At 25.0% G+C, this 22,496-nt stretch overlaps 2 protein-coding genes across 7 annotated transcripts in view; one reads left to right on the forward strand and one right to left on the reverse strand.

Annotated features, from left to right (window-relative positions):
• LOC117183105 (calcium-independent phospholipase A2-gamma-like) overlaps window positions 1-11,090 on the reverse strand; it is a 30,521-nt gene extending 19,431 nt beyond the window's left edge. Inside the window, exons 1-4 of one of the 2 annotated variants that reach the window (XM_033376276.1) lie at window positions 10,800-11,090; window positions 10,338-10,454; window positions 1,944-2,352; window positions 1,477-1,846 (exon numbers count right to left, since the gene is read on the reverse strand). In XM_033376276.1, the coding sequence (XP_033232167.1) occupies window positions 1,477-1,846; window positions 1,944-2,352; window positions 10,338-10,390 (832 nt within the window). In that variant the 5' untranslated portion in view covers window positions 10,391-10,454; window positions 10,800-11,090. Of the gene's footprint in view, window positions 1-1,476; window positions 1,847-1,943; window positions 2,353-6,248; window positions 6,759-10,337; window positions 10,455-10,799 lie in introns of those variants that run through there. The other variant, XM_033376277.1, reaches the window with a different exon arrangement.
• Window positions 1-22,496, forward strand: part of LOC117183106 — a 52,075-nt gene that overhangs the window by 23,785 nt on the left and 5,794 nt on the right. Inside the window, exons 2-6 of one of the 5 annotated variants that reach the window (XM_033376278.1) lie at window positions 17,203-17,507; window positions 20,179-20,229; window positions 20,294-20,457; window positions 20,546-20,584; window positions 20,663-20,845. In XM_033376278.1, coding sequence (XP_033232169.1) covers window positions 17,367-17,507; window positions 20,179-20,229; window positions 20,294-20,457; window positions 20,546-20,584; window positions 20,663-20,845 — 578 coding nt within the window. In that variant the 5' untranslated portion in view covers window positions 17,203-17,366. Of the gene's footprint in view, window positions 1-17,202; window positions 17,508-20,178; window positions 20,230-20,293; window positions 20,458-20,545; window positions 20,585-20,662; window positions 20,846-22,496 lie in introns of those variants that run through there. The other 4 variants (XM_033376279.1, XM_033376282.1, XM_033376281.1 and 1 more) reach the window with 4 other exon arrangements.

Genomic DNA, 22,496 nt, shown 5'->3' on the forward strand with positions numbered 1-22,496 from the left:
TTATTTACAAAAAAAGTTCTTAGGTTCAAAAAAACATTCAGTGAACTGAAAAACTGTGGTCGGTAATATAGGTATTTAGCTGTGTCACATGCCCTTAAGTGAAAAAAAGAATTTCAACTAAAATGTGGAATTTTCTGGCAAAAAAGAATAAATTTTCTACCAAGAAAGACAAATTTTCAATCAAAAAATTTACATTTTCAACCAAAAAAGGTACACTTTTCAACAATAAATAGAGTAGTTACATTTTTCCGAAATTATTTTTTTAAAAAACGCATTTGAAACAAAAACGACAAAAACAAGTGATATAAATATACTTTTACAAATGAAGAAAAAAATTTTATTTAATTTCATATTAAAATTTTAAAAAAATTAAGCTCGCTCTCGAAAAAATTCTTTGACATTTACAACAATTTATAAAGAAAGCAGAATTATAAATAAACGAATTATCCATTTTTTAAAAATATAAGTCGTGTTTGTGAAATATTTGGAAATATTTTTGAATCTTTGTAGTATTTAAAATTCTTAGAATTGATTAAATCTCTGTGAAATATTTTGATATCTTTCAAAATCTTTGTAAAATCTTTGAAATCCTGGAATTTTTTGGAATATTTGTAATATTTGTGAAATCTTTTTAAAATATTTGTTTGCGAAATCATTGATTCTTTAAAGTATTTATGAAATCTTTTTTATTCATTTGAAGTCATTGAAACATTTGAAATCTTTTCAAATATTCCAAAAATTTTTAGATGATTTAAAATGTCTGAAATGTTTTGAAATCATTAAAATCTGGTGTGCTGTATCCTATATGAAAACTTTGAAATTCTTATACTGTTTTGAAATCTTTGTGAAATTTGGATGGAATCATTGAAATATTTGTGAAATATTTTAAAAGAATTTAAAATCGTTTAAAATCTTTAAAATGTTTTGAAGTCTTTGATATTGTACAGGACACATTAAAAAATCTTTCAAATTCTTGTATTCTTTTGAAATCTTTATGTTTTGCGACATTTTTTGTGTTCATTTGAAATCATTGAAATCGTTTGAAATCTTTTCAAAATGTTAGACAACTTTTGAAACTGTTTAAAATAATTGAAATCTGGTGTAATGTACCGCTTTTTCAATCTTTTAAATTCTTCAAATCTTCTTAAATCCTTATGAATACTTTGAAATATTTGTGAAATCTTTCTGAAACCTTTTGCATTCATTTAAAATCATTAAAATATTTAAAATCTTTGAAATGTTTTGAAATCGTTGAACTAAAGATAAATTATATCTTGATAAATAAAAAAACTTGTTAGTAGCAAGATTTCTTCTAAACGAGACATTTCTTTCATAACTGACTAGAAGATTGAAATTAATTTTTACATTTCAATACAAAAAACTGATACAAAAGCAAAACAAAAATTCAAATTCAAGGTTCTCGTCAGAAATTCAAGGAAATTTCGAGGTTTTTAACTTTTAAAACAAGCTTCTTACCTTGTGTCTGTTCGTCCTTGGTCCTCTGTCTCATTCTCAGCAGAATGCTAACTCCTCCTTCTTTAATTGCATGATATCTTGCTTCAGGATATTGATCGATGTGTGCCAATAAATCTTCAACTCGCCTCCATCTCGATGAATTTGATTCCGCTGTTGCAATACTGTTTAAAACGTGTTTTGTTCTCGAGAGGATGCTGTGTTTCGAAACACTAATTTGTAGATTTTTCTTCCACTTTGGAATTATCGGGAATGATTTTACTTTCGCTGCTGCACCGAATTTCGGCACTAAAGCTGCCAAAACTTGTGGAAGCCAATAAATTTGATCCTTCAACTCTTTTTCTGTCGTAATCGTCGATGAAGTATCTACTGGCTGAAATATAAATGAATTGTTTTAATATGAGCTCTGAAAAAAAAGGACAAGTGAGTCCCAAGATTGTGAAAATAAAGAATCTAAAAATCGCAATCACCTGTTTTAGTTCTTGTTTTAGTTCCTGCTTCACTACCTGCTTCAATTCTTCAACTAAATTTTTCTCTTCCTCGGGCAAGGAAACGGCAACGATTTTGCGCGTATTGTCGAAATTTCTTCGATTTTCATCGTTCGAACCTGGCTTCAAAGTATCGTGAGACGAAATCTTTCTTATACTTTCAATCTGAGAGTAAGTTAATCTTTGAAAGAAGTCGATCCAGTCCTTATTTATAACAAACTGCACATTCTTTTCGTACCCAGATTTGTTCAAAAAGTCTTTTATTTGTGCAAGAAATTTCCAATGGCTTGGCATCGACATTTTTGTTGCTTTTTCAAGTATATTCAAAGATCCAGACAATTTTTCTACGGCTGATGCACTTTCACCTCCATCGCGACCCGTATTTAATTGTCTAGAATTATAAAAGGAAGACATAAGTGTGGGACTGAAAATATGTGCAATTTTTATTTTCAGGGTTGCTACAAAATCCTAATTTTGAAATTTCCTGATTTTTCGATGGCCCATTTTTTTATTTTCCCTGACCGTTACAATTTTTTTTCACGTATAAAAACAGCCATACATATATGTGCACATTCACAAATTACGAAAGACGATATGGGGGGGGGGGGGTTCCCCACTGTTTCAAAGAAGGGTGAGAGGAGGGGAATTGAAAATTCCTGCATATGAAAATCTTTTACTCAAAAAATAGTAAATCTACACATATTATAGCTTAGAGGTATTCAACAAATGTAGATGAATTTTTAACTAAACAATTGATTTTTCAACCAAAAAGATGAATTTTCAACACAGAAGATTAGTTTTCTATCAAGAAATGCGAATGACGAGAAAACACGAAATTTTAGCGGCAAAAGATCAATTTGAAGTTAAAAAATATTAATTGAAAAAAAAGAAAGATTTTTCCACAAATTAGAAGATTAATTTTCATTTAAAAAAGGGGAACTTTCAACAAAATAGTGGAAGTTTTAACACAAAATAGAATAATTAAATTTTAAGTTAGAAAAATTATTTCTAATAAATTTTTTTTTCAACAAAATAGTTCAAATTTCAACCATGAAGATTATTTTTCTACTCACAAAGATGAAATTTTAACAAAATACATAATTTTTCGTCTGAATGTTTAAATTTTTTACAAAAGAAATGAATGTTCGACCAAAAAGACGAATTTCAAATCAAGAATTTATAGAATTCTAAAAAAATTCAATTAAAAAAGATAAATTTCTTGCAAAACAAAAAACAACAATTTTCAACCAAAGAATTGAAGGAGGAAGGGAATTGAAAATTCCTGCAAACGAAAATCTTTTACTAAAATAATAGTAAATCCACATATATGATAGCTTAGAGGTATTCAACAATATAGAAGAATTTTTAACTAAAAAATTTATTTTCCAACCACATAGATAAATTTTCAATACCGAAGATTAATTTTCTACCGAGAAATTCGAATGGCCAAAAAAACACAAAGTTTTAACGGTAAAAGATTCATTTTAAGCTAAAAATATTAATTAAAAAAAAATATTTTTCAACAAATTAGAAGATTAATTTTCATTAAAAAAGATGAATTTGCAACAACATAGTTGAAGTTTTAACACAAAATAGAATAGATAAATTTTAAGATAGAAAAATTATTTCCAATACATTTTTTCTCAACAAAATAGTTCAATTTTTATCCATGAAGATTAATTTTCGGCCCAAAAAGAGGAATTTTTAAGCAAATACATATTTTTTTCGTCTAAATATTAAAAATTTTTACAATAGAAATGAATATTCAACTAAAATGATAAATATTCAATCAAAAAATTTATTTTTAACCAAATATAGTTGAATTTTCAACCAAAAAGACGAATTTCAAATCAAGAATTTATAGAATTCTGAAAAAAAATTCAACTAAAAAGGATATATTTGTTGCAAAAAAACAACAATTTTGATATAAACAGTTTAATTTTGATCCAGAGAATGGAATTTTCAACCAAAAAGGCGAATTTTCCACCAAGAAGATTAATACTCCACCACAAGAAGAATTTTCAAAAAAATACATGAATTTTTTACCAAATAGTTGAATTTTCAACCAGAAAAAATAAATTTCTAACCTAATATGGAGTAGCTAAATTCTCAGTTTGAACAAAATTAAAAAAAAGAAGAATAACAAAAATTTTGAATAAAAGAGTTAAGAAGGCTTTTCAATTAAAGTTATGTATCATCAACAAAAAAAGGAATTTTTAACAAAATAATTCTACTTTCAAATAGTTAAATATTCAACCAAAAAAGATTAATTCTCAAAGAAGAATGTAATAGTTCATATTTCAACCACAAAAGATTTTCATTTGAATTCAATGGCAGGTGAATTAAACAGAAAAAGACGAAATTTCAACAAAATATTTAAAACCGCAATTCAAACAGAATTTTTAAACCAAAAATACGAATTTTTAAAGCGTTAAATTTTAAAACAAGAACTAGTTTCAAGTCAGTAAAGAAAAAACTTTTCACCCAAAATGTTGAATTTTCATGCCAAAAAGACGAAGTTTCAATAAAACCGTATTTTTAACAAAAAGTTCATCTTTAGCCAAATAGTTGAATATTTTGACCAAAAAATATGAATAGGAAAAATGTAATAGCTGATATTTTTGCCAAAAATATTAAAATTTTCATTTAAAAACAGTTAAATTCAACCAAAAAATACCGATTTTCGACTAAAAAGATTTTTCAGTTAAGAGAGAAAAAAGTAACAAACGGTTGTATTTGCAAGCAAAAAGATTTAACTAAAGGAGATAAATCTTGAGTTAAAAAAATTAAGGTTGAAAAACGAATTTTCAACCAAATAGTTAAATGTTTAATATAAAATGGAATTAAAAAAAAAACTAATGTACAATTAAACAAAATGTTTGTCGAAAACATTGTTAAATTTTCAAACTAAAATATAAATTTTGAATCAAGAAGATAATTTTTTTTATCAAAGGGATTAAATGTTCAACGAAAAGCATGATTTTTCAACAAAATAGTTAAACTTTGAATCAAAGAAATCATTTTTTAACTAAAATGATGAATATTCACAAAAAAAAATTAATTTTTAACCAAATAGTTGAATTTCCGTGCACAAAATGAATTTTCAACCAAGAAGATTAATTTTATACGAAAAAAATACGAAATTACAAAAAATTCAAGCACAAGAAGAAAACAATTTTCAACCGAAAAAAAGTGATTTGAACTAAATATGTGCTTGAAACCTCAACCAAAACTGATTAATTTTCAACCAGTCAGATTTTTTTTTACCAAAAAAGAATAAATTTGTCAGATAAGAGATATTTTTGAATTAAAAGGGCGAACAGAGAGGAATACGTTTTTCATCAAAAATATTGAATTTACAAGCCTAAAAAAACGAACTTTTTAAAAAGAAAATACCTAAATTTTTAAGACATAAAGACGAATTTTCAATAAAATAGTAAAATTTTCCAGAAAATTATCAAATTTTTAACCACAAGATGAACTCTTAACGAAGAAAAGTACAAAATTATACGTTTGTAAAATTTACTTGTTAAGGTTTTGTGTGGGTAATTTGTGGATGACACCTAAATTTCAAAATTAGTTTATCGAAAATTTTCAAAACTTTTCTATGACTTTCAGTTGTCAGTTTTAAATTCCCTGACATTCTAGAACTTTCTGACCTGTTGTAACCCTGATTTAAAATATTCAAAAGAATTCAATATATTTATAACTCCGCTGGTGAAAAATGTTTCAAAAAAATTGTTCTTACATAAAAATATAGAGAATAACAAAAGTAAAAACTGTCTTAAAACAATCAGAGTACTATAAATGTGTAAAAAGCGGAATATCAACTAAAAATGTTCAAAAATAATATTTTTTAATTTGGATTTTCATAAGCAGGAAACGTAATTTTAAAATTACTGAGAAAAATCTGTGATATGAGCCCCAATGTGATGTGATCAAATCTCTCTTTAAAATTTGAAGAATAAATATGAATAAATTGAGTGCCATTCTTGAATTGTGATTTATTGTCCAAATTCTCATTATTTTTGAAGCATCAAAATCATGTGGCAATACCATTTTTTAGTAAAAATCAATGATACAAATCGGTGAAAGGTGTGATAAATATTCTTTAACCTAAACCCCTATATTTCTTTAATCGACCATGAATTGATTGCAAAATAGAAAAAAACTGTCACGAAATCAAAATCATGTAATAATAACTCTTGAAACGGATATTGGCAAACGTATTTAAATCCAACTGCATAACCTAACCTAACTTTCAATCATTTATAAATAGCTACATACCTATGTTCTCCAAAAGAACTGACGAAAAAATAAACATTATTCTGCAGCTCATACAGTTTTTCATCGGGCACAAGGAGCTTTAAACTTGCATGAAATATATATAACAAAGACAAAAAACACTGGATATAAAAGCTGTAAACACTGAGAAATTGCGCAGTTCGACTTTTACTGGGATTACTATAACTCCACCTATAATTTTACTTATCACTTATTTTACTAGATTTCTCTATAGTTAAGATAAATTTAATGTCCGGATTAAATCAAATCAGTATTGAAACAATGAACTCCAGTCGAAACAAAATCATGACTGATCATGACATGTTTGCAAATTTCGGAGCATAGTCGTGATGATGTCATTGGCTTATTGTTTTGTATGGTATCAGATCACTAATTCGCGATTATTCACTAGATTGATCTCTTTCAGCTGTTCTAACATGAATGTGTGTTCCTATGCTTCTACGAATCACCGGTCACTATTTCTACATTCTAGACATTCTTGCACATGGATCATGATATCTTCTACCACTATTAGGATTACACTATAATACGAATATTATATTTGTCTCTTTTAGTCATATTGTTTTTACTTCTCTGTCGTTCAGTTTTCGAAATGCAACCAGACTTTCAAGCTGGTTTTCGATTTTGCATCCTCTAAGGGGTGCCAATTCCTTTTTACAATGCGGTGAATGTTGAAAATATAAAATAAATTGTTGAAAATATCGAATAAATATAGTATTGAAGATAAAGATTTAAATTTGGCGATTTTTGATGATATTAGGAAATATTTTCAAAAAAGTCAAATTTTTGTAACAATAATGAATAATTAATAATTTCAATTGGAATGGCACAATATAACTACCTAATTTTGATTTGAAGAGGTTTCAAAATTAAGAAAAAAATATATGGAGGAGCGACTTTTTAATTGAAAATGTACCCCAATAAAATAACTTTAGATTAGGTACAAATTTCGAAAAAATATTTCATAAGTACTTAAAATATTGAAAAATTTCAGACTAAAAATTTTGTAAAATAGAACCTTTTATTATAGAAAAGAATAGAAATTGTATAATTTCTAATTCAAAGCATTCAAAATTGAACGATTTTATTTCAATTGAGGAGTCTTGAATTGGAATGATTTAGGATTAAAATTTCGAAAATATGAAAATTTTACAACGTGCGAAATTCAATATTTTCATGACATATTTTCATACTAGATTGTTGAAAATTGGATAATTTAAAATTTAAAGGCATTGATTCTGTATTATTTCTAATTAAAAATAGTAAAAATTGAAAAATTGCGAATTAAAATTTTGAAAATTGAACAATTTTATTTTGAATTGAAGAATCTCCAGTTTAAACGATTTAAGGCCATATAATGAGTGGGTCACGTGACCAGATTCCATTCCTTATTGCCACTTTTTTTATTTCCCAACTTATTTTAACACGAAGCGCCACATCAAGTTGAAAATTTGGGATAACAAACAAGAAGCACTAAGTATGGTGGGTCTGGTACTAAATCTGTATAATTATGAAAAAAGTTTTTTGTTGTAATTCAATTTTTTTGCTTTTTTCATTATTATTAAAATTTAGGACCAGACCCCCTTTCTAAGTGCTTCTTATTTATAAACCCAAAATTTCAACTTGATCTGGCGTCTCGTGTGAAAATAAGTTGGGGGATAAAAAACGTAGCGGTAAGGTAGAAATCTGGTCACGTGACCCATTCGTCACATGACCTTAAGATTAAAATTTTGAAAATAGGACAAGTTCAAAAGGTTACAAATGATATATTTTTCGATTAGAATTTTGAACATTATATTGTTTAAAATTCAAAGGGATTGAAACTGTATTATTTCTAATTGAAAGCGTCCAAAACTGCAAAATTACAAATTAAAATTTTAAAAATGAGACAATTTTATTAGAAAAGAGTTAAAATGGTATAATTTCTAATTAAAAGCTTACAAATTTTAACAATTTTATTTTGCATTAAAATATCTTGAATTTGAATCATTTAAGATTAAAATTTCGAAAATATAACAATTTTAAAACGTAAAAAATATTATATTTTCATATTCAAATTCAAAAAAATTGTATCATTTAAAATTCAAAGGAATTGAAACTGTATTATTTCTAATTAAAAGCGGTCAACATTGAAAAATTGCAGAATCAAGTTTATTTTGAATTGAAGAATCTCGAATTAAAATTATTAAGATTAAAATTTCGAAAAAAAAAACAGTTTTACGACGTAAAAAATCCGATATTTGCAAATTAAAATTAAAAAAATTGGATCGTTTAAAATTCAAAGGAATTGCAAGTGTATTTTTTCTAACTACAAGCGTTCAAAATTAAAAAATTTCAGCATAAAATTTTGAAAATTCGACAATTTGATTAGAAAGAGATTGCAATTGTATTATTTCTAATTAAAATCGAACAAAATGAAACAATTTTACTTCGAATTGATGAATCTCGAATTTCACTGTTTTAAGATTAAAATGTCGAAAAAAAGTCAATTTCAAAATATAAAAAATGAAATATATTCAGATTAAAATTTTGAAAATTTATTTATTTAGCGTTCAAAGGAATTGAAAATGTATTATTTCTATTCAAAAGCATTCAAAAACGACAAATTTTAGATTAAAATTTTGAAAATTATTAATAAAATGGTATTTTTAATTGGTTTCTAATAAGATTATCCTACTTTCGATTTTTAATCCTAAATCATTCAAATTCTAGACTCTTAAATTAAAAATTACGTTTTTCAATTTAGAACTGATAAATATATTATTAATAAGTATCATATGTAATAAAATCTCTACAAAAAACTCTTCCATTTTGAAGATTAAGGATTCAAAGTTCTATAATTTAACAAAATTACAAATGAATATTCTTGAATTTTGTAAATATAGAATTATTGCAAATTATTCAGTTCTCAAGATTTATATTTTTAATTTATGTAATTTTGAACATTTCTTTTCGAAGTGTTTAATTTTGAAGATTTACAAATTTCCCTTTTTTGACCAATTTGCAATTTAAAATTTATTAATTGTAAAGATTTTAATAATATGAAAAACCAAAAGTAAAGTTTTAAATAAAAAATCTTCCAAATTGAGAAAATTTCAAATGTAAAAGGCATCGAAATTACAGAACTTTTCATTGTAAAGCAAAATTAAAAACACTCTTTAATTAGAAAAAAATTACAATTAAGATTTCTGCCATTTTGAAGATTCACAATTCAAAATTCTTGTATTTTAAAAATGTCATTCAAGTTTCAAAATTTATGTTTAAAGGTATACATTTTGATCTTTTTCTAAACAGTTTAAATTTTAAGCTTTACAATTGAAAACTCTTCTGTTTTAAGACTTTGTAATATAAAATTAATCAAATTTTAAGGTTAATAATTTTGAAAATGTATAAATAAAAAAATTTCGAAAATCAAGAACAAGAGAAAAATAAAAAACAAAAGTTAATAATTTTAAGGAGGATCTTAAAAAATAAGTAATAGCTTATAAATGCTTATAAATAAGTATCCAGTAGTGGCTTCTACCAGTTAATTTTGAATGTCCGTAATATATGTATATCATTACACATATTTTGTCCAGATATTATGTCATACTTGTAAAATTAATTATAATTATGTATAATCAAATAAACACATAAATTCTAATGGATATTTATTAATTGTACCAGTCGAAACAAAATATTGTTCGGAAATTATTTCCATTCAAAAGCTAATAAGTTATAATAAAAATGAAAAATAACAACATTTTAAAAACTAATAACTAATAATTTAGAAAATGATCTTAAAGTCAGATCCAATCAATTGTTATGCCCAGCTCTGATAAGAATTTGATATTTAAATTCGAACTAAAGAATTTCTGTTCTATTGCGAATGAATTCGAATATTATTAATAATTTATTTAAGAAACATGATCTCGATTACAAATTAGGCGAAGTGGAATTTTATCACGTAAATAATTTGTTTCAAAAATGGAATAAAAAAATTATATCTACTTGCTATTTTAATATGAGTCAATACAACACACCCGGTGTAATAGTAAAATCAAATTATGCAATTAGGAATATAACACTCACCTTGTCAGTGAAATGTATCTACGGCAATGTTGAGCATGTTTACTAAGAGACATTATCGCGCGATGTGATTTTTTAACTCGATCAAGCTCTTTTAGTTATTTCCCACTCGATTCGTCACTGTCAACAATTTCAAAACATTATTAACTTAAAACACTTTTTCTAATATTTTTATAAATGATTTCAATTGAAAATAATTATTCTAAAATCAATTTTATAAACATTCTTATATTATTTTGTATAAAATTAATATAAATTATTATAAATTTAACAATAAAAATTAAATAATAAATAAATCTAGTAATTAAAAAGATTAAGAAATGATCACCCAAGAAGCTGGAAAGTCTCTTGAAAAATTACATCATCTTCAAAAAGTCTAAGAAATTTAATTAATCCACATTTTATCTCACCAAAAAAAATTTTCTTTAAATGTTAGACATATTGCCGAAATTTGAAAATTCTGACCTTTTAATGCAGAAATGAAGCCACTCGTGTCGATTAAAATTATTTCATCTCGAAGATTTCAGTAGTCTTTTTAAGAACTATTTCACTATTGTCTAAATATTTGTTATTGTTTATTTTAAATTATCACCAATTCACTACACTATTTAAAAATATTTTTTTAAATCTCAGTTTTGTTAATTTTATCACTATAAATTATTTATCCAACAACTTATTTTCTTTATTTATACTGAATTTATAAAACACTTATTCAAAAATAATCGCGATTGCTAGAATGTTCTTTGGTTTACTAAAGAAGCGAAGAACTTGAGTTGCTCTTTATAGACGATGACCACGTCAACTGACGTCGTATATTCACTTGAAAATAAAATCATGCGATTACGTCTACGTCGTTAGAAGTGTTTTTGGCACACGTGGTTTGCGCCTAGCGGTTCATCGCTTCTAAGAAGTCGAACATTCGAAAATATTATTTTTTTTGTTTGTATACATATATATTCTTAAACGCCCTTTGTTTATTTACACTTTAGTGCAATCTACATACACGATTAAAAAAGCGTAATTTTATTGATCATTCCAAACATGTTTCTTTCATCTGGTAGCCATTTTTTGAAAAATGCTTGAATTTTAATAAATGATGGCTTTTTTCAGGAAAAATATTCTCTGCATCTCTGTTGTTTCCATTTTTAAAAGTTTCAATTTTGGAATAAGAAAATATCTTTTAAACAAATAAATATTTACATATTACTTACTTATTTTTAAGTTGCAAAAATTGAATTGTAGGGCATGTTTTTTTTTTGAAAGAATAATCAACGTTTTATTCAAATTCAAACATTTTTTTTAATGATTAAGAAGCGACAATAAAAAAATACGATTATAAAAATAATGGTTGAAATCGTTATTTTTCCTAAATTAAAAACTTTTTTCATAACAAATAATGTTTTTCTTTTAAATGATATGGTTCGTATCATTTCATTTCATAAAATCGTAGACATTTTTTTTTGTTGAGATTTGATTTTTGGCACGACACTTGGAATAAAAGGTGTCACTGACTTGTCCCTTATATGCATGAGTATAATTAAATTTGAAAAAAATGGAATAAGAATATTTTAAAATGTCAATAAATCCATGAAGGATTAAAATCAGATAATTTAATACAATGATAAATAATTGGTTTATTAATTATTAAAATAATACTCAAGTTAAAAAAATGTATAATTTTGAAAGTTTGTTGTGAGTGCAAGTGCGTTGCTCTTTTTTGGCATGTATAATAAAGTATATTGTTTATTAGTCAGTTTATTCATAGTTTATTTACCTTTTCTTCTACGATGCTTAACTTTTGAGAATTTTATTATTCAGTTCAGGATAAATACACATAGGAATTTATGAATGAGACGCATCAATTTTATTTTTATTCTGCAAATTCATTACAGCGTAAATGTTTTAATGAAATGTTCGCTGATAAACAAAATTTTTAGGAATATTTATAATTATTTAACTATAATAATTTTAATAATTTCGTATTTTGACTGCAGTATGATTCTAAGGGGAAAATATTTTACTTTCACAGATATAACACTTAATAATGACAGGAAATTCATGAAATTTTCAATTTATTTTCAAAAGAAAAAAATTCCACAAAAATGTGTTACTTTTCAAATAATTTTACTTTTACATAATTAATTTCCAATTTTGACAGAAAACTGTAATGTTTTTTGAAAATTTGCTTTATTACTAAAGTGTGAATGTTTTCATCAAATGGTCGTTGATGAATAAATCTGGGAAGAATATTTGAATAATTATTTGACTGCATTATTTTTAATAAAATCGTATTTTTACTACAAAAAATTATTAAATTTTACCTTAATTAAAAAAAATGAAAATGTTTAAAAATATTTCTATTATACAATAAATTGTTTTAAGGGTATTTTTTCACTCAAAAAGATTCTTAATTTTTTTCATCTAATCTACGTTGGTAAAACTATTTTTTAAAGAGTTCATTGACTACAGTGTATTTTGACAAGTTTGGCGTTTTTTACTATAGAATGAATGTTTTTATTGAACGTACTTCGCTATACATGAAAAAAAGAATATTTGAGGATTTATTAATAATTATTCAAAAACCTTAAATTTAAAATGAAAGAATTGTATGTAATTTCACAACTGTGATATTAATCAAAGAATAACACTTTCAGTTGTAAAATTATGTTCCTACAGGAAATTATGTAATTTTCACAGATTTAATTAAAGTCACCATTGTATGTTGAAACGTTTGAAGCAATTTAATTGTTTTCAATTCGTCTGACCCTTAAGTCAACAACGCATATAATCATTTTATACGAAATAAAAATCAAAATATGTATGCTTCTTTCATATTAAGAAAATCATTGAAAACTTTTTTTCTAGAGACTCGATTTTTGGCACAACACTTAGAGTAAAAGGTGTCACTGACTTGTCCCTTGTAAATGCATAAGTAAAATTAGAACTAAAAAAAACTTGAAATTATTTTCAAATATCAATAAATCGATTGAGCATTAAAACCAGCTTATTTGTTACAGTTATAAATAATCCGTATATTATTTATTAAATTATTACTTAGTTAAAAAAAAGTATGATTTTCAACATTTGTTGTGAGTACGAGTGCGTCGATCTTTTTTGCATACAGTACAGTATTTTGTTTATTAGTCAAATAGTCATCAATTTATTTATAGTTTATTTACTTTTTTTCTACGATGTTAAACTTAAAGAATTTTATTATTCAGTTGATGATGGTGAATATTTTTTTGAGGCGCAAAATTTTTATTTTTACTCTGCAAATACATACATTTTCCTCGTAAACTAACTGGTGCAATTTTAATTTAAGACGAAGTTAAAAAAAAAGTGTGAACGATATTGATGGTTTTTGTAACGATTTGCGTCGTACATGGACAGTAATTTAAAATAATAATGTTAATAAAATTGTCTGAAATGCCCGTAAAAGTAAAATAAGTGTTTTTATTTCACAAGAAAAGCATATAAATTCACTCGTTTTGTGAACAATACCTCTTCTTTCGTCTATTTTCAGAAAATTTCCATTTTTCCCCTTCATCATGTATTTTTGTTCAACTGCGAACAGAATTAATAAAATTCAAAAAAATATTCACCTATTTTTGTTGAAAGTGAATTCATTTTATTTGAAAAATCTAGATTTGTGTTTTTGTTTCAGAATTCATGCCTTTTAGTAAAAAATTCGACTTTTTGATTGATGTTTTAAATATTTTGTTAAAAATTCATTTTTACTTTTTGGTAGAATATAAATTTTATCAACTGAATATTTAATTATTATATTTTTTGTTGAAAATTGATCGCTTTTAGTTGAAAATTGAACTATTAAATTTTTAATTGAGAATTCATCTTATTTGGTTAAAAACGCAGATACTTGTTTAAAAATCGAACTATTTTGTTAAAATTTCATTTTATTGGTTAATGATTTAACAAATTTGTTAAACATTAATTCTTTTTTGGAGAAAAATTAATATTTTAAACTGGAAATTTAAGTATTCCATTATTGGTTACCAGTTGATTATTCTTAGTTGAAAATTATATAAGTTGGTAGAAAATTAATCTTCTTCATTGAAGTTTGACTGCTTGGTTGAATATTCAACTACTATGTTAAAAATTATTTTTTTTTCAGTTGAAGATCCAATCTCTTTGCTTGAAAATGCAACAATTTTGTTGAAAAATAGTTTTTTTTTTGATGAAAATAATATTTTTTCACTGAAAATTTAACTATTCTACTGCTGTTTAAAAATGTTAAATTCACATTAAAAATTACGTATTTTTTGATAATTTGTTTGTTCTTTGTTAAAACTTTTTTATTGATAGTTTAAAGTTTAAAAATGATTGGTTTTTAGTTGAAAATTCAACAAGTTGGTTGGAAATTTATCTATTTTTTTGACAATTCGTTTTTGTCCTAAATAAAAAATTAATTTTTTAAAATAAAAATTTAACTGTTCCATTTTTAGTTAAATTTTTTTTTAAATCTTTAAAATCTTTTTTAGTTGAAAATTCATGTATTTTGTTGGAAGTTCTATCTTTTTACTTAAAAAATCGCTCCTTTTGGTTACAAATTGAAGTATTAGGTTTAAAATTTAATTATTTTCTATAAAATTGATGTGTTTGGAAAGAAAATTCGTCGCTATGATTGAAATTTTAACTGTCTTATGAAAAGTGCTTCTTTTGACTTAAAAATTCAACTATTCGTTTAAAAATACAACTATTTTTAGGTAAAAATTAAATTATTTTGTTGAATATTCGTTACTTTTACTTGAAAATTTAACTGTTTGTTTGTAAATCCTGGTTCTTTGTTGAAAATTAATATTTTGTTGTTGAAAATTCTATTTTTAGTTGAAAATGAAACTAGGTTATTGAAAATTAATGTAAATGTAACTATTTTGTTTTGCTTTTTTTGAAAAGAAAATTCTTCAACAATTTGGTTGAAAAAATAACAATATTTTTCTTGATTCGTTTTTGTCTTAATTAAAAATTAATTGTTTAAACTAAATATATAACTGTTCTATTTTTGAGCTTTTGGTAGAGAATTAATTTTTATTGTTTGTAAATTCAATTATTTGGTTGTTACTATTCAACTAGTTTGTTGAAAATTCGTAATTTTTTATATAAAACCATTTTTTGTTTAAAAATGCAAGTTTTTATCATTATCGTATAAAATTTAATTATTTAAAAAAAATTCAACTATTTAAAAAAAAATTTATTATTTTGTTTAACATTCTTCGTTTTGACTGAAAGTTTTAAACGTTTAGTCGTAAATGAAACTTTCTGTTGTAAGATAATATTTTTTATTCAAATTCAGCTTTTTGGTAGTTGATAATTCATCTTTGTGGGTCGAAAATTCAATGATGTGATTAGAAACTGAACTATTTTTTTAAAATTCTACTTTCTAGATTAAAAAATCATCTATTTTGCATTGAAATCCATCTTTTTTAGTAGAAAATTCTTGGTTGAAAATTCAACTATTTGGTTAAAAATGCTATTCAAAATGCAAGAAAATTCAACTATTTGGTTTTTGGGTAAAAAATAAACAGTTTTCTATCAAATTGGTCCGTTTTGATTGAAGGTTGAACTGCTTGGTCGTGAATGCAATTGTTTTATTGGTAATTATTTTTTTGAACATTCAACTATTTGGTTGAAACTTCAACTATTGTGCTGAAAATTCGTCTTTTTGTATTAAAAAGCAATCTTTTTTGAATAGAAAATGCATAATTTTTGGTAGAAAAGATTTTACTGAAAAATTCAAATATGTTGTTGAAAATTCATTTGATCAAAAATTCACCTTTTTCGCCTTGAAATGCATATTTTTTGGTTGAACTTTGAACTATTAATTGAGAAATTATCTTTCTTGTTTAAAAATAAACTTTTTCTTATTTAAAATTAAACTGTTTTGTACAAAATTCGATTTTTTATCTTAAAAACGCAACCCTTTCGTTGAAAATAATAAAGATATATACATTGAAAAATAATTTTCTACTAGAAGATATAAATGATTAATGTCTTTTAGTGAAAATATACGGTAAACTTTTACTTATTCCAAGGACCGAGAAACGTAAGTATTCGGTTATTCCAAGTATGTAGCCCCCCCCAACTCTTCCGCAAGTCTTGGGGTACTTTGTCAAGCAAGAAACGATGGCTAGCGCTCTTCGAGCCTCTTTTTAAATTGTCAGCCACTAACGCGGGCGATACCGTACAGGGGCAGTGGTAGGAGGTGAAGGAGCTTCGCCACTTGGAATATCTGACCCTGGGAGACTTGGAATAAGTGAGAGTTCACTATAACTATTTTTTTTAAAAAGCAAATAGTATTTCAACTTTATATTGGATTCAATATGGCACCTAATATAATAATTTTATTAACAATAATTTATTCCCATATTTTCTAGGAAAATTACTCTCCTTACCTTGTTTTTAAAAACATTTTGGCCTGTTGAGTATATTAGAAAGGCAAGGGGTGGAAAAATTGTTCAATATACGATCTATTTTTCAGGAGTTTGAATTTTGATCTAATTTCCGCAAATAAAGGTGAACATTCGTTAAATTAAGAATTTATAATAAAAATGACAAAAAAAGTAGTCTTACCGAATATAACGTTTTTTGACCAACATTTTTTATTTCCCCATTTTCGTTAGACTTCACTCTAATTTTTTTTATTAAAATGCACCTTTGCTTATTTCCATCCTGACACATCTTTGATTTTTCGAGGGGTATTAATACAAAAAATGTAATATTAAAAATAAAAATGGTTATTTAATTTCGAATGACCTTTCTGCATTTAGGTATTGAAAAGCTTTTGATTTTATTTTCAAGGAGGAAACTTCATGGTCATGCTAACTTCGATTTTGATATATTTTATCGATAGGTATGTTCCAGTTATGTTCATTCACTTCAGTTCGCATTTATTGCATCGTGGATGTCAGTTGATGTCAGGTTCTCTGACAAATTACTTTTCTCGCGAATTCTCTTTGATATTAAGACAGTATCAAATTTTACACATGTGGAATAACAGAAACTAGATTTTCGAAAATGTCTCACGAAACACCAAGGTCATCTGCTGGTCTTTCTACCCCAAGAACATATGCTGAAATTTTTAGTGACTTAGATATTTTCAAAGAGGCCGACTGTTATCAAAAACCATTAAGCAAACTTATTCACAACAATCTAAAAGTGAGTTTCTAATCATTTATGTTAATAATAATATTATATTAATTAACTAATGAGTAAATTAATTAATTATTTGAGGTTTGAATCAATAATTAACCACTGTAAGTTGCATTGTTCACTCTAGGGAGAAATCGCCTATATTTTTACTTCAAAAAATGTAATTAATTTTCTTGATAATATATCACCGCACCAAGGCCCTTCATAAATTAAAATTTTTTTTATTTTGAAATTTTGAACTACGTAGCCCTCTTTTATTAGGATCCTTAAGTGTAGACCCCCCCCCCCACAATCTTACCTAATTTTTGCCGGATAAATTTTCTGAGTGAATTTATTAAGGCTAGTTGATAAAAAGAAAATATTTCGATTTTAAATCGAAAACAGTTATATTGAACAAAAAAATACAAACTTTTAACAAAACAGTTGTATCCTCAAAGAAAACAGATTCATTTTTACAAAAAATTTGCAGTTTTAACCAAAAAAGGTGAAATTTTAGCTAAGAAGATTAATTTTCTATCAAGAAAGACGAATTTTCAACAAAATACATCAATTTTTACCTAAACAGTTGAACTTTTAAACTTAAAATGATCAATTTCTAACCAAGAATGAAATGGTAAAATTCTAATTAAAAAATAATAATTTCTGATCCAAAAGAAGAGCTTTCTACAAAATAGATAAATTTTCATCCAAATAATTAAATTTTCAACCAAAAAGATACATTTTCACCCAAGAAGATTAATTTTTTACTAAAAAAGATGAATTATTTTCAACAAAAAACATACATTTTACATAAAAAAAATATTCAACGAATTGCATAAGAAGAAGAGATTTCAAAACAAAAGTTGAATTTGCAAACAAATAATTGAATTGTCGATCAATAAGATCAACTTTATACAGAAAATACGAAGGGTCAACAACATATATACATTTTTATACAGATTGTAGAATTTTTAATCAAATAGATTGATGTTCTCCAAAAAAAGACGAAATCTCAACAAATGACATAATTTTTTAACCCAAAAGTCGAATTTTGAAACTGAAGAAGATCAATTTTCAAACAAAAATGCAATAGTTAAATTTTTATTTAAAAAATTAAGCTTCAAGCCAAAAAAAAACTTTTTACAAAAAAGTGGATAATTTTTAACCAAATAATTGAGTTATTAACCAAAAAGATAAATATTGAATCAATAGGATTACGTTTATACTAAAAAAGACGAATTCTCAAGAAAATACATATTTTTTAATAAAACAGTTGATTTTTTAACAGATTTGATTTTTCACAAAAAATGTGAACTTTAAACAAAATACATAAATTTTTAACCAAATGGTTGAGTTTTCAATCAGGAGAATTAGATTTCTACAAAAAAAAGTTTCAACAAATTACATAAATTTCTAACCTAATAGGCGAATTTTTAAAGTAAAACAAAAAACAATTTTTAATCCAAAATAAGATAGTTACATCTTTATTAAAGAAAAATATTTTCAATAAGAAACGAGTTTTCTATCAAGCATTTTAATTTTCTATTAAATTCTTGAATTTTCAAGCCAAAAAGACGAATTTCTAGTTTTTAACCAAACAGTTGAATCTATGTGCAAATCGTTAAATTTTGAGTATAAAAATGAATTTTTAACAAAAAAAGAATTTTTTAATAAAGTAGTTAAATTTGTAACCAATGATATGATTTTTTAAATTAAAATGATGAATCTTTAACCAAAAAATGGAATAGTTGATATTTAAACTAAAAATATTTTAATTTTTAATGAATAAAAACTAGTTGAATTAAAAATGTAACTATTCCATTTTTAGTAATTAAACCTTCTTTGCTAATAGACTATATTTCTTAGTTAAAAATGCAACTGTTTGACTGGGAAATAATCTGTTTTGGTTCAGGATTCAACTGTTTTGATAAAAATTCTACTTTTTGGGTTGAATTCAATTACATAGTTAAAAGTAGAAGTACTTTGTTATATTTTATTTTCTTGGTTGAAGATAGATAATTTTAATTTAAAATTCGTCTTTTCTGGTTAAAAAACGAAATATTTGGTTAAAAGTGAAACCACCACTCTTTATCATACATTTCTTATAAACTATTTGTCGCCACACTTTCCTGTGGTATACCTCTTTAGCTTCCTTTACATTCACACATTCTCTCATGCAAGCTCTTGTGTTTTCATGGAATTTTATATCTTTTCGGTTTATGGTCTCGTTCACACATTCCCGCCATTCTTTCTTCGGTGGGCATCTGGGCACGCTACCATTTACTTTAACTAAAGAAATTTGTTTCCTCAGGGGTTCTTCTTTCATTCTTTTAACACGCCCTAACCATATTAACAAACTTCTCTCATTCTTGTCGAACAGTGTTTCCTACATACTACATTTTTTAGGAATCCTCTCATTACTGCCATTATTATGTACAATATTATATATGTTTAATATAATAGAGATGAGCATTATATATAAACGTTCGCGTTTCGGATAAGCTTTAATCGAGTGCGAAGCACGAGATACTTGAAGAGAATGTGTCCGTTAAATCCGAAGGAGCCTTAACAAAAGAGAATTCACAATCACCAAATTACAGTTGTCGATGGTTTGGCACCACACAAAAAAAAACTATTTGTAATTTATGAGCGGTCGATTATTAAAACTAATAGTTCAATAACATATTTTTTTAAATAGGATTGGACTCATGAAAATCCAGAACGTGACTTGTCATGTGGAAATTTGAAGGTAAAAACACATTTTTATTATTTAAACATTTTTTAAGTATTTGAAACAAAGTTGAAGTTAATAGTTCTCCAACGACAAGAATTTTGGAAAAGAGCCATTTTTTGAAAATAAAAATCTTCTGCTTCCAAATAAAGACAGTTGTGTTGAATGTGAATGGAAATTCTCGCACAAAATCGCAACTCTAGAAGAAAAATTAGCAGATGAAAGCCAGATAAGAAATCAACAAATGTGAGGGAAATTTAATATTTTAATTTTGCTCCAATTAAAACATATGACAAAATTTTAAGAAATTATTTTATTGTAATGAACTAAAAAGAATAAAGTTCTTATATTATGGAATTAATTCAATTGACAGGTAAATTATAAATTTAGTTTTTACCTATAATATACATTTTATTTGGAGACATTTATTGTATATTATTATAATTTTAAGGAAGATTATTACAGAACACGAAAAAAACATTCAAGAACGACTTGCTGAAAAAAATAAGGAAATAGAATATCTGAAGCAAGAAAGACGAAAAGTAGAGGTAGAATGTGCTGAATCGAAGGAGCATTTGGAAATCACAACTAAGCATTTAGACAATCTTGAGAGCTCTTTTAATGACGTCCACGAGTAATTAAACCAAATCATAATAAAATAAGAGGGGTCAAGTAATGACAAATTTCCTAATACCTTCTCAATTTGTGTCTTATGAGACTATAAAAATATTTCATTTAACAGAATCTTGAGAAAAATTTTCAAAATTAATTTAATAGTATTTATACAAATATATATGTCAAAAACAAGTTAATCTGATGATTCCTATTTGAAGTTGCACAACTTTGAACATTTTGTTGGAAAATTTTCAATATTGTAATCGGAAGGATGCAAAGTTGAAAAATATTAAATTTTTCAATGGTTTTTCGAGAGAATTCATTGTATGTAGGCTTCCAAATTGGAATTTTTATTTTTAAAATTCACAATTATATGTAAAAAAAACAAGTTGATCTAATGATTCTTAATTAAAATTGCACAACTTTGAACATTGTGTTAAAAATTTATCAATACTGAAATAGGAAAGATGCAAAGTTGAAAAATATTAAAATTTTTTAATGGTTTTTTGAAAGAGTTCCTTTTATGTAGGATTTCAAATTGGAATTATAAAACAATTAAATAGTCAAGTGTAACCATTCAAAGTAAAGGAAATTATTCAATTACTAAAGTATCAATTGCAGATATTCTTGAAATTATCCAATATAATATTTTTCAAATTTAAATGAATTATTTTTTTAAGTCTTCAACTAAAAATCCGACAATTTTAATGTTTTATGTTAAAAATTAAAATAAAAAAATTATAAAAAACAAGACACCAATGATTTTATGTTCAAAATGCAAAATTATAAGCAAAATAACATTCGAATTGAAAATTCAAAATTGTTTTTTGTTTCTTGATGCAGTTTTAAATGGTCAATATTTTGGATCATTTTCAAATAAAAATAATCCAATTTTCAACGCCCAGTTCTAAAATCTTCTCAATCTTAAGGCTGGAATTTGACAAGTATTTTATTTTTTATTTTTCATTGCTTTAAATTTATTCTGGAAATGCATACATTTTGAACGAAATAGAAGACTTTTCAACCAAGAAGCTTAATTTCCTACAAAAAAAAAAACGAATTTTCAACAATTTACATACGTTTTTAAGCAAACAGCTGAAGTTTCAAACTAAAAAATATCAATTTTTGGACTAAAGATGGGATGGTTACATTTTCATTAAAACAATAGTTAAATTTTCAGCAAAAAAATAATTTTCAATAAAGTAGTTCAATTTTTAATCAGAGATGAGTTTTACCTAAAATAATAAATCTTCAACTAAAACAGAATAGGTTCCTATCAAAAAGTTTATTCATTAACTCATTAACTCAAAGCAAAAAATTTAGAATATTTAAAACTTAAATTATATCAAAAATCTGCAGAATAATGCATTCAAATAAACTATAATTTTAAATTGAAATTATACCAATTTTAATGATGATAAATATATCATTAGTAAGTATCATATTATGTAAAAATGAAACTTTGTAGAAAAAAAATCACTGTTTTTCACTGTCCAAAATTCATGAATTTGAAGTATGTATTATAAACTTTAAAAGTTTAATTATTTTAAAAACTTTTAAAATTATGACCTTTCTAGTTGGGAACTTTCAAAATTGAAGCGTTAAAAAGTGAATAATTCAAAACTTTGTTTAGAAATTGATGTGTTCTCAAATTAGGATTTTGAAACTAA

The sequence above is a fragment of the Belonocnema kinseyi genome, chromosome 2 (assembly GCF_010883055.1).
Source record: "Belonocnema kinseyi isolate 2016_QV_RU_SX_M_011 chromosome 2, B_treatae_v1, whole genome shotgun sequence".
NCBI lineage: Eukaryota > Metazoa > Arthropoda > Insecta > Hymenoptera > Cynipidae > Belonocnema > Belonocnema kinseyi.